Genomic DNA, 13,613 nt, shown 5'->3' with positions numbered 1-13,613 from the left:
ATTCATAATTCATATATAACATTTTCATCAAAAAAGATTAAAAAATGCATAAAAAGCCGTTTGGTTTCTGTTTCATCTCCTGTTATGATGTGGTTTTTCCTCAAATCCTAATCTGTAATATTCTGTTTACTAACAAGTTTTCATCCTTCATCCTAATTTTTGACCTGAAACATAAGCACACTGAATTTTTCATTTATATATAAATTGTACTCTTATTTCAACTTTTTTCTCTTTATTAGTCAAATAGGCAATAAACTTTAAATTAAAGATGTATGGAAATGTTATAACAATTGAAGAAAAAAAATCATGCACATTATTACTTTTAAGTATTATATCTTTCCAGTTATTGTTGTTCATACATTCATTGTATTCATTATCTATTCATCCTGTCATATTATTAGATAGAAAAAATCATAATCACTGAAAGTTATATGAAAAAAAACATTTCTTTTTAAAACTACTCTAGAATCACTAGTTTACAGTTGTTTTTCTCAATTTCTGTAGAATATGACAGCGTTCCTGCAAGAGTTATCTCACCATAGTTTGAAATCTCTGCCACCATTAGGTGGTGTTCTTACATCGTCTCAGTCACAACGACCATACATCGGAGAAGCTACCTTCTCTTCAATAGACAAATACAAACCACCGTCTGCTCCACAGCGAATGGTCTCCTACCTAGATGACAGGGACACGACCTTTGACACAGAGGCTACCATGGGAACTATGTCTCGAGTCAATACATTGACCTCTTTTTTACCAAAGATCAAACCAGATTCAAGGAAGCACACCAAAATTCTAAGGTCAAGGGGCGTTGATGTTCAAACCTTTGATTATCATGACATGGAGGTATTGGATGATGTTTGACCTTTGTCACATGAGTTTGACCTTCAATCTTCACCTTGAAAATAATGTTCTTTAAATTAAACTGCACAAGTATTGATAATGATTATTGTGTCTTGCAGTTGCAGATATTTGACCTTCACTGATAGTTTGAACCTAAGCTTACACTGTGAAATATTATTGAATGTGTTTAGTTTACAATGTTTTGATATTGAGATATTGGATGACCCTTTAACCTTCACAAGTTTGACTTTTAATTCTCACCTCACATTTATCTTTAACCTGTGATTGTCACCAAAAAATATCCAAATATTATTATTTATTAATTATAAATATTGTGTTAACTTTTTATACACCTGTCAAATTTTAGAGAGCGTATTATGGTTAACAAATGACCAGTGTCCATCTGTCCGTTTGGTGTCCACATGTTGCACCTAACTTGAGAACCACTTATCCAAATTTCATGAAACTTAATATAGTTGTTTCTTATGATGGTCAAATGATCTGTTAACTTTTTGGTGAAAATATGATTTAAACTTTTTGAGTTACAAGACTTTATAACTAAAACAGAGGGTGTTTTCTTTACATGATGCGCTGTATTTCAAAATAATTTATGAGTATTGCTCAAAACTTTGCACACTTTTAAGTAATATATATCTTTATACTTTTTGGTGATGATTTAAAATTTTATTTTAGAATTATTGAGTTTTTTGTAATAAAAAAAAGGGGGGTCACATGTCACATCGTATCTCTAAAACAATCAATGATTATTGCCTAAAACTTTACACGCTTTGTTATGTTAATCTGAAGATCTGTATAAGTTTTGGTGATGATTCAAAATTTTATTTTAGAGAACTTGAGTTTTTTGTAAAAAAAAAGGGCTGTATTCACATGTCACGCAGTATCTCAGAAACTATAAATATTTACACACACAAGACTACAGGAGTATCATGCGCTAGTGGCGCAGCTGTTTATTATATTCCTATTATTTGAGATCTCTTGACTTTTTATATTCCAAATTGACAAGGGTTCCTCCAGAGATCCAATGGTTGAATACCAAAAATATCTTGTAGTACTGTTTATTCAGAAATTATTGGGAGGGTTATATTAATGCCAATAATACGACTAGGAATTTATGAAAGCTAAAACCCTATTAGTATGTTTATCTAGGTATGGTAGGTTGTTTGTGAATTTTGTTTAAGAAAAATGAAAATCTTGATTATTTTTTTGCTTGTGATAACAAATATTACCTATTAATGTTTGATGAAGTGGTGTGTGCATGAACTAATATCTGTTATGATATAAAATATGTCATACAAGTGGCCTTGTGTGATGAAATGTTTGTATTTTATGCAATTTTTAGGTAATTTGTGAGTTAAACTCCAGAGGAAGTGAATAGCTTGATTATTTTGTTGCACTTTTGAAAATGTTGGCCATGAAAATCATTTACCTTGATTGATTAGATCTATAAGGATGTCAGAATTTTAGTTTTTGTTATTTTAGTCCTCTTTGAAAGAGTGAGATGTTACTATTAAATAGTGTCAAAATCCATTTAGTATTAATTTGAAATAGACAGTCTTTTAATTTAATGTTTTGTTAAAAAATAAACAAGATTTTTAACTTGATAATTAAAGCATCCTATAAATTCGCAAAGGAAAACGAAACCATGACAACAATATTTACATTTTAGACCCAGACCTCTCCACCTCCAGAACAACAACCACAGTCTGTACAAACAAAGCCAGAATCCCCCGAGTCTGTTAGAGAATCGTCAGCCCTCAGTCGAGCCTCTTTACGGAGTCAGTATAAAGCTAAATTAGAGGAAACTCGCCAGGCTGTTGAAGAAAGAAGGTCCAATACTCCTGCCATTTCTATACCTTCACCAAGGTCCCTGGAGGAAGATCAACTGATTGAGGATGAAGATGATGATGTGGCTCTGCCTGATGATTTTAAAGGTGAGTTGTCTACCTTTGAATTATTTAACTGCCTGATTATTTAAAAGTGAGTTGTCTCTCTTTGAATTATTTATCTGTCGGATGATTTAAAAGTGAGTTGTCTACCTTTGAATTATTTAACTCCGTAATTATTTAAAGGTGAGTTGTCTCCCTTTGCAAAAATTAACTGTACATAAATATATCAATTTTAATGGGTTCAAGTGAACCACAAATTCAAATTTTCTATAGACAATGAATGAAGAGATTGCAAAAAACAGGAAATAAAATGTCCAAAAAACCCGAGTTTTGCTTATTCCACAAAATATATTCCACACTAAATATTATCCTAAGCAGAAAAGCAGTAAATACAAATTTTAAAGTCTTTGGTTTTACAAGGCTGATAACTATTTGAAGACATCCTTCATTGGAGACAAGCATGTGGCCACAAGACAACTTTTACAGTAACAATTTTCTTACATGAATAACAAGTACAAAATTTGACTTATTCACTAAAAATACTGAATGACACCAAGACTACCAACTCTCAAAAGTCACTGAAGGGAAAACTAATTGAGTTTGATCTTGCTTTGGAATATCAAATATTAACACTGTATTAGGCCTTACAATGAATTGGAGATGTATTTGTTGTTTTGTCATCTCCAATTATGTATAAAGGAAGATAACTCTAGTTATAAATTTTACATTAACACTGAAGGTTGCATTTCTTTAAATATCAACATTTGTAATTTTCCAAGGGAACTCCTTTTCAAGCTAAAACTGTACTCTTATACTGTGAAGTTTTGTCAGAAACAAATTATATCCTATGGTTGAAAGTTCATATGTACTTCTATTTTTTCAAATGTCAAAATATAGTGCTATGGGACATATTTTCAACATTTCTATCCCCAAACTTTCTAAGAGATTAAAACTTGCACTTAAATTTTGAAATACCCTTACCTTGACTTTAAGTTTTCCACAGATTTCATATCTGGGAACATGTAATTAACCCGCCACATCATGTATGTATGTGCATGTATCGAGTCAGGAGCCTGTAATTCAGTGGTTGTTCTTTTTTCGTGTGTTACATTTTTTTATATAAATAAGGCTTAGTTTTCTGGATTGTTTTACATTGTCATTTCAGGTCTTTTATAGGTAGCTGTCTATGCGGTATGGTCTTTGCTCATTGTTGAAAGCTGTACAGTAACCTTTAGTTGTTAATTTCTGTTTCATTTTGGTCTCTTGTGAAGAGTTGTCTCTTTGAAAGTCATACCACATCTTCTTTTTTATAAAACATTTGTCTTTGACCCCAAAAGAGGCATGCTTTGTGAAACAACTGACGGCATTGATATTTTTGTCATTTTTGCAGCTAGAGTATTGGAGTATTGGAGTACATGTTTCATTTATATTTTTTTTGGATTTTCATACTTCAATATTAATAGGATGCTTAGGCAGCAACCATTTGATTTTCTGGGGGGGGGGGGGGGGGGGCTATGGTTTTTTTTGGAAAAAAAAGTTTATTTCCAGTTTTTGGAGAAAAAAAAAATGTTTGTTTCACCCTCAGCTGCCACTATATGTAATGCTAAAATTGAAATAAAAAAAATCGTTTTCAACTTGTCAGGATAAAAATAGATTGTTTTTTGTTTTTCGCTGTAGGCGAAAAAAAAAAAATTTGTCCAGAAAAAAAAACCATAGCCCCCCCCCCCCAGATAATCAAATGGTTGCTGCCTTAGTATTTTGTGCTCGGTGCACTATGTTGTGTGTATATTAAAACAAGTGTAATAAACTTTGGCCATACATTGACCTTAATTTAAATTGTTATTTGAATGGAGAGTTGTCTCATTGGCATTCACACCACATCTTCCTATATCTATTTGCTCTGTATGTCATTATTAAAATTATGTTGTAAATTAATTCTCCACTGTTCAAGGTGGTAATTACAAGAGAGAGATTTATCTAGTGATCAAATCGGGTTTAGTCCACTGTTTTCTATAAGAAAATAGAAAATATCTGAACCAAGTCAGGAGGGACGGTATTCAATTTGTTTAAGCTTTTGATATTGTCATTTACTTAGAGGCTTTCCGTTTTGAATTTTCATAAGAGTAACTTTTGTTATTTTTACCTACAAGTGCTTATTTGATTATTAAGGTCTTTCCTCTCCGTGAGGAAAGACCTTATTGTTTTTCTAATGTTTTTAAGGTCTTTCCTCTCCGTGAGGAAAGACCTTATTGTTTTTCGCATGTTTTTTTTTTTTTTTTTTTTTTTTTTTTTTTTTTTTTTTTTCATCCAGCATTTGTTTGACATGGCCTCCCCTCGTTTCTATTGGAGTTATCAAAACCAAATATGGACCATCGGTAGACCTCATTATGAAGTATTACCAGATGAACTTTTGTAGGATTTCATCATCCCCTTTAGAAGTTATCTCCCTTTTATTGATTTTTTTCAACATGACCCCCCCTCGTTGTTTTTAAAGATATCATGATCTTATTTTTACAATAGGTACATCTCATCATGATGTATTACCATATGAGGCTGCATAGAATTTCATCATCCCCTTTGAGAGTTATTTCCCCTTGAAACAATTTCTTTCCTTTGCTCATTTCTCAAAAAATGTTAGAGATAGAATCGATTGAAAACGGCAACATGTACAGGAACAGATGGCAATGTTAATGAACATATACAATCATTTTGTTATTAACCCTTATAAGGAGTTATTCCCCTTGAAAAATTGTATACAATTTTAGAAAAAATCTATTGCAAGAACTGGAAGTCGTAGAGACTTGGGACCTTCACCAATAATCTTTAATTCATGTGACCTTCAATATGCACCCAAGGTCAAAGGTCACAGAGTGCAAAAAAAAATTACGCTGCAATTTCAAGCTTACATATTAGGAAAACGATAAGACTTTGCTGCCTACATACAGCGTATAAAATGTTCCTCTCGACGAACTCTACAATTTATGTAATAAGCCCAAAAATGTCCGACCGTCTGTTCAAAAGTTACAACGGGATGATTATTAAAAGTATAGTATTTTGTGTATATCTTTTTAAAGGTAACAGATATCAACCTACTATAAACTTAAAAGATGATCAGTAGTTCAAGACCTTCAATTTGAGGTCAATGTCAGGTCATGATGAAATTTCACCTTGACCTTCACATTATACTATGACCTTGACCTTGTGATATTTAAAAGGTCAAGTGGTCCTGAGTTGAATGGTGATAGTCCCATGTCTTTACGACTTCCGGTTCTCAAGTTTTGTATTGCATCATATATTTGATGATTAATTGTGACCTTAGTGAACTTTAAAATTGTCTTAATTCTTTTTCTATAATGTTGTCCTTTAACTGTAGATCATTTATCATTTAACAGATTTGAGATATCTATTGTCGTTTTAGAGATAATGCAGTTTTAAGTTTTGCGAGCGGAGGCATGTATTTCTGAATCATCAAGAGCTTACCACTTAAAATGTTTAAGAAATTGAAGAGGTTGACATAGTTATATGTTTGACAAAATACCAAAAACATTCCATTTAAAAAAACACTAAAAAATTCAATTTGAAATTTTCATGTTTTGCATTGACTTTGTAAGTTTCATAATTTCTATTTATATAGTTGATATTGCATCATTATTTGCACTTTGTCAAATGGGGTCATCTGATATATCAAATTGAAGGTCTTAATAAACTCTACTTAAAAATGAAAATTTGAAACCCCCTTTTCATCCAAGGGAGACGGGTGGGGTCATTTAGTGCAAACATTCAAATTTCTCAGATGGTAAGGTTGTCGCATATCAAATGAAAGAACATAAAGCGAACATTTCAAATTTCAAATTGACGTCTCCCAAAAATGAGTTGGATGGGGTCATTGAGTGCAAAAAATAAATGTTCTTTTAAGGTAGGGTTGTTGTATATCAAATGAAAGGTCATTATGTGTACATTTCAAATAGCAAATTCCTGACCTTCAAAAATTAGTAAGATAGGGTTATTGAGTGCAAAAATCAAACTTTCTAGAATATGGCGTTGTCGCATATCAAATGAAAGCTCATCTACTCTATGTTACATATATTATAATTCCGATATCAAAAATGTAGGCGGATGAGGTCATTAAGTGATAAAAGTAAAAAGTTTCAGAAGGTATGCTTGTCGTATATCAAACGAAAGGTCGTACAAAGTACATTATGAAAGCATCACTTTTACAGGAAAGACCTTTCAATTGTTTTACAAACAATTGAGATACTAGTTTTTTCTTTTTTTTCTTCCAGCATTTGTTTGGCTCGCCCTCCTACCGCTTCTATTGGAGTTATCAATACCAAAATTAAACCATCAATAGACCTCAACATGAACTTTTACCAGATGAACTTTTGTAGGATTTCACCTTCCCCTTAAGAAGTTATCTCCCTTTTGTTGATTTTTTTCAACATGGTCCCCCCAAAATGTGTTAAAAGATATCACGACTTTATTTGGACAAAAGGTAGATCTCATCGTAATGTATTACCATATGAGGCTGCATAGGATTTCATCATCTACTTTGAGAGTTATATCCCCTTGAATCAATTTCTTTTATTTGCATTTTTTTCAAAAAGTATTAGAGATAGAATTTAATTGAAAATGACAGCATGTATTAGAACAGATGGCAATGTTTATAAACATAAACAATTTATTTGTTATTAACCCTTATAAGGAGTTATTTCCCTTTAGAAATTAAAAATATATTTTCAAAAATTTATATTCGAGAACCGGAAGTCATAGAGACTTGTAACCTTCACCAATAATCTTAAATTCATATGACCTTTAATATGCACCCAAGGTCAAAGGTCACCGAGTGCAAACAAAAATTACGCTGCAATTTCAAGCTTACATATTAGGAAAACGATAAGACTTTGCTGCATACATACAGCGTATGAAATGTTCTTCTCGACAAGCTCTACATTTTATACAATAAGCCCAAAAATGTCCGACCGTCTGTTCAAAAGTTACAACGGGATGATTCTTAAAAGTATAGTATTGTGTGAATATCTTTTTAAAGGTAACAGATATCAACCTACTATAAACTGCAAAGATGATCAGTAGTTCGAGACCTTCAATTTGAGGTCAATGTCAGGTCATGATGAAATTTCACCTTGACCTTCACAGTATACTATGACCTTGACCTTGTGATAGTTGAAAGGTTAAGTGGTCCTGAGTTGAATGGTGCTAGTCCCATGTTTCTACGACTTCCGGTTCTTAAGTTTAGTATTGCATCATATATTTGATGATAAATTGTGACCTTTATGAACTTTGAAATTGTCCCAATTCTTTTTCTATAATGTTGTTGTTCAACTGTATATCGTTTATCATTTAACATATTTGAAATATCTATAGTCCTTTTAGAGATAATGCAGTTTGAAGTTTTGCGAGCGGAGGCATGTATTTCTGAATCATCAAGAGTTTACCACTTAAAATGTCTTAGAAATTGAAGAGGTTGACATAGTTATATGTTTGACCAAATACCAAAAACATTCCATGGAAAAAAACACCAAAAAATCAATTTGAAATTTTCAAGTTTTGCATTGACTTTGTAAGTTTCATAACTTCTATTTATATAGTTGATATTGCATCATTATTTGCACTTTGTCAAATGGGGTCATCTGATATATCAAATTGAAGGTCTCAATAAACTCTACTTAAAAATGAAAATTTTAAACCTCCTTTTCATCCCAGGGGGACGGGTGGGGTCATTTAGTGCAAACATTCAAATTTCTCAGATGGTAAGGTTGTTGCATATCAAATGAAAGAACATAAAGCGTACATTTCAAATTTCAAATTGACGTCTCCAAAAAATTGGTTGGATGGGGTCATTGAGTGCAAAAAATAAATTTTCTTTTAAGGTAGGGTTGTTGTATATCAAATGAAAGGTCATGATGTGTACATTTGATATATCAAATTCCCGACCTCCAAAAATTAGTTGGATAGGGTTATTAAGTGCAAAAATCAAACTTTTTAGAACATGGTGTTGTCGCATATCAAAAGAAAGCTCATCTACTCTGTTCCATGTATCATAATTCCGATCTCAAAAATGTAGGCGGATGAGGTCATTAAGTGTAAAAAGCGAAAAGTTTCAGAAGGTATGCTGTCTTATATCAAACGAAAGGTCGTACAAATTACAATACGAAAACATCACTTTTACAGGAAAGACCTTTCAATTGTTTTACAAACAATTGAGATACTAGTCTTTTTCTTTTTTTTCTTCCAACATTTGTTTGACAAGGCCCCATCCCCTTTCTGTTGAAGTTATCAAGACCAAATATGGATCATTGATAGACCTCATCATGAACTTTTACCAGATGAACTTTTGTAGGATTTCATCATCCCCTTTAGAAGTTATCTCCCTTTAATTGATTTTTTTCAACATGGCCCCCCTTAAATGTTTTAAAAGATATCATGACCTTATTTGGACAAAAGTTAGATCTCATCATGATGTGTTACCATATGAGGCTGCTAAGGATTTCATCATTCCCTATGAGAGTTACGTCCCCTTGAAGTAATTTCTTTCTTTTACATTTTTCTCAAAAAGTATTCAAGATAGAATCGATTTGAAAACGGCAACATGTACAAGACCAAATGGCAATGATAATAAACATATACAATCATTTTGTTGTTAACCCTTATAAGGAGTTATTTCCCTTGAAAAAATATACACAATTTTTGAAAAATTGTATCTCGAGAACCGGAAGTCGTAAAGACTTGGGACCTACACCAATAATCTTAAGTTCATGTGACCTTTAATTTGCACCCAAGGTCAAAGGTCACCAAGTGCAAAAAAAAATTACGCTGCAATTTCAAGCTTGCATATTAAGAAAACGATAAGAGTTTGCTGCATACTTACAGTGTATAAAATGTTCCTCTCGACGAGCTCTACATTTTATACACTGAGCTCAAAAGATTCCGACTGTCTGTTCAAAAGTTACGACGGGATGATTCTTAAAAGTATAGTATTGTGTGTATATCTTTCTAAAGGTAACAGATATCAACCTACTATAAACTGCAAAGATGATCAGTAGTTCAAGACCTTCAATTTGAGGTCAATGTCAGGTCATGATTAAATTTCACCTTGACCTTCACATTATACTATGACCTTGACCTTGTGACATTTGAAAGGTCAAGTGGTCCTGAGTTGAATGGTGATAGTCCCATGTCTCTACGACTTCCGGTTCTCAAGTTTTGTATTGCATCATATATTTGATGATTAATTGTGACCTTGGTGAACTTTGAAATTGTCCACATTCTTTTTCTATAATGTTGTCCTTCAATTGAGATCATTTATCATTTAACAGATTTGAGATATCTATTGTCGTTTTAGAGATAATGCAGTTTGAAGTTTTGCGAGCGGAGGCATGTATTTCTGAATCATCAAGAGCTTACCACGAAAAATGTTTTAGAAATTGAAGAGGTTGACATAGTTATATGTTTGACCAAATACCAAAAACATTCCATAGAAAAAAACACCAAAAAATCAATTTGAAATTTTCATGTTTTGCATTGACTTTGTAAGTTTCATAACTTCTATTTATATAGTTGATATTGCATCATTATTTGCACTTTGTCAAATGGGGTCATCTGATATATCAAATTGAAGGTCTTAATAAACTCTACTTAAAAATGAAAATTTTAAACCCCCTTTTCATCCCAGGGGGACGGGTGGGGTCATTTAGTGCAAACATTCAAATTTCTCAGATGGTAAGGTTGTCGCATATCAAATGAAAGAACATAAAGCGTACATTTCAAATTTCAAATTGACGTCCCCCAAAAATTGGTTGGATGGGGTCATTGAGTGCAAAAAATAAATTTTCTTTTACGATAGGGTTGTTGTATATCAAATGAAAGGTCATGATGTATACATTTGAAATATCAAATTCCCAACCTCCAAAAATTGGTTGGATGAGGTTATTAAGTGCAAAAATCAAACTTTTTAAAACATGGCGTTGTCGCATATCAAATGAAAGCTCATCTACCCTGTGTTACATATATCATACATCCGATCTAAAAAAATGTAGGAGGATGAGGTCATTAAGTGTAAAAAGCGAAAAGTTACAGAAGGTATGCTTGTCGTATATCGAACGAAAGGTCGTACAAAGAACATTACGAAAACATCACTTTCACAGGAAAGACCTTTCAATTGTTTTACAAACAATTGAGATACTAGTTCTTTTTCTTTTTTTTCTTCCAACATTTGTTTGACAAGGCCTCCTCCCCTTTCTGTTGAAGTTATCAAGACCAAATATGGACCATCGATAGACCTCATCATGAACTTTTACAAGATGAACTTTTGTAGGATTTCATCATCCCCTTTAGAAGTTATCTCCCTTTTATTGATTTTTTTCAACATGGCCCCCCTTAAATGTTTTAAAAGATATCATGACCTTATTTGGACAATAGCTAGATCTTATCATGATATGTTACCATATGAGGCTGCTAAGGATTTCATCATCCCTTATGAGAGTTATGTCCCCTTGAAGCAATTTCTTTCTTTTACATTTTTAGCAAAAAGTATTTAAGACAGAATCGATTTGAAAACGGTAACATGTACAAGAACAGATGGCAATGTTATTGAACATATACAATCATTTTGTTATTAACCCTTATAAGGAGTTATTCCCCTTGAAAAATTGTGAACAGTTTTAGAATTTTTTTATTTTCAGAACCGGAAGTCGTAGAAACTTGGGACCTGCACCAATAATCTGTAATTCATGTGACCTTGAATATGCACCCAAGGTCAAAGGTCACTGAGTGCAAAAAAAAATTACGCTGCAATTTCAAGCTTACATATTAGGAAAACGATAAGACTTTGCTGCATACATACAGCGTATAAAATGTTCCTCTCGACGAGCTCTACATTTTATATTATTAACCGAAAAATGTCCGACTGTCTGTTCAAAAGTTACAACGGGATGATTCTTAAAAATCTAGTATTTTGTGTATATCTTTTTTAAGGTAACAGATATCAACCTACTATATACTGCAAAGATGATCAGTAATTCAAGACCTTCAATTTGAGGTCAATGTTACGTCATGATGCAATTTCACCTTGACCTTCACATTATACTATGACCTTGACATTGTGATCTCTGAAAGGTCAAGTGGTCCTGAGTTGAATGGTGATAGTCCCATGTCTCTATGACTTCCGGTTCTCAAGTTTGGTATTGCATCATATATTTGATGATTAATTGTGACCTTGGTGAACTTTGAAATTGTCCCAATTCTTTTTCTATAATGTTGTCCTTCAACTGTAGATCATTTATCATTTAACAGATTTGAGATATCTATTGTCGTTATAGAGATACTGCAGTTTAAAGTTTTGCGAGCGGAGGCATGTATTTCTGAATCAACAAGAGCTTACCACTTAAAATGTTTAAGAAATTGAAGAGGTTGACATAGTTATATGTTTGACCAAATACCAAAAACATTCCATGGAAAAATACACCAAAAAATCATTTTGAAATTTTCAAGTTTTGCATTGACTTTGTAAGTTTCATAACTTCTATTTATATAGTTGATATTGCATCATTATTTGTACTTTGTCAAATGGGGTCATCTGATATATCAAATTGAAGGTCTAAATAAACTCTACCTAAAAATGAAAATTTTGAACCCCCTTTTCATCCCAGTGGGCAGGGTGGGTTCATTTAGTGCAAACATTCAAATTTCTCAGATGGTAAGGTTGTCGCATATCAAATGAAAGAACATAAAGCGTACATTTCAAATTTCAAATTGACGTCTCCCAAAAATGGGTTGGATGGGGTCATTGAGTGCAAAATATAAATTTTCTTTAAAGATAGGGTTGTTGTATATCAAATGAAAGGTCATGATGTGTACATTTAAAATATCAAATTCCCGACCTCAAAAAATTAGTTGGATAGGGTTATTAAGTGCAAAAATCAAACTTTCTAGAAAATGACGTTGTCGCATATCAAATGAAAGCTCATCTACTCTGTATTACATATATCATACTTCCGATCTCAAAACTGTAGGCGGATGAGGTCATTAAGTGTTAAAAGCGAAAAGTTTGAAAAGGTATGCTTGTCGTATATCAAACGAAAGGTCGTACAAAGTACATAACGAAAACATCACTTTTACAGGAAAGACCTTTCAATTGTTTTACAAACAATTGAGATACTAGTTTATTTATTGTGTTGGTCTAGTTCACACATCATTGTAAATGTATTGGAATTTGATGAGACTGTTATCAAAGTGAGAGAGTAAGCGCTATAAAACTAGGTTTTATCTACCATTTTGTGCATTTGAAAATATCTGTACAAGTCAGAAATATGACAGTTCATGTCCATTCATTTTTGATGCGTTTTGCCATATGATTATAGACTATCCAAATTGATTTTTCTTTAAGTTCAGTATTTTTGTGATTTTACTTTTTACATTCATTCTATATTTCTTTATCATGGGATTTTACTGATTTAAGTAATTGAGTGCAGTGATTTAAGTTGTTCAAACATTGATCTATTTAGAGAGGTACAACTGTAGTACCTTTATACAAATCAATTTATTATAAAAAGTGAAATGTATAAGTAAGAAGGAAGTCGCATATAAAAAAGATGTTGTATGATTGCAAATGAGACAATTAACTCTCCACAAGAGAACAAAATGACACAGAAATTAACAACAATAGGTCACTGTACAGTGTTCAACAATTAGCAAAGCCCAATACTGCATTCTTAGCTATCATGATAATAGAATGAGACCCTCCTGTATTATAGTTTTGGTAACTTTCAAAACAGTGGATGCAATGTTCTACTCACTTGACAGTTATTTGTCCTTTGACCCAAACACATCTGATCGTGTTATTAACAT

The 13,613-nt window shown here is 32.4% G+C and overlaps 1 protein-coding gene across 15 annotated transcripts in view; it reads left to right on the top strand.

The window, feature by feature from the left end:
• LOC134718457 (myosin heavy chain, striated muscle-like) overlaps positions 1-13,613 on the top strand; it is a 130,404-nt gene that overhangs the window by 90,153 nt on the left and 26,638 nt on the right. For 11 of the 15 annotated variants that reach the window (XM_063580979.1, XM_063580985.1, XM_063580984.1 and 8 more), the window contains 2 exons: positions 505-846; positions 2,531-2,795. In XM_063580979.1, coding sequence (XP_063437049.1) covers positions 505-846; positions 2,531-2,795 — 607 coding nt within the window. The remainder of the gene's footprint in view (positions 1-504; positions 847-2,530; positions 2,796-13,613) is intronic. The other 4 variants (XM_063580995.1, XM_063580994.1, XM_063580990.1 and 1 more) reach the window with 1 other exon arrangement.

This window comes from Mytilus trossulus, chromosome 5 (assembly GCF_036588685.1).
Source record: "Mytilus trossulus isolate FHL-02 chromosome 5, PNRI_Mtr1.1.1.hap1, whole genome shotgun sequence".
In the NCBI taxonomy this organism is placed as follows: domain Eukaryota; kingdom Metazoa; phylum Mollusca; class Bivalvia; order Mytilida; family Mytilidae; genus Mytilus; species Mytilus trossulus.
The sequence above is the reverse complement of the archived record's forward strand: the minus strand, read 5'-3'. Positions and strand labels throughout refer to the sequence as shown.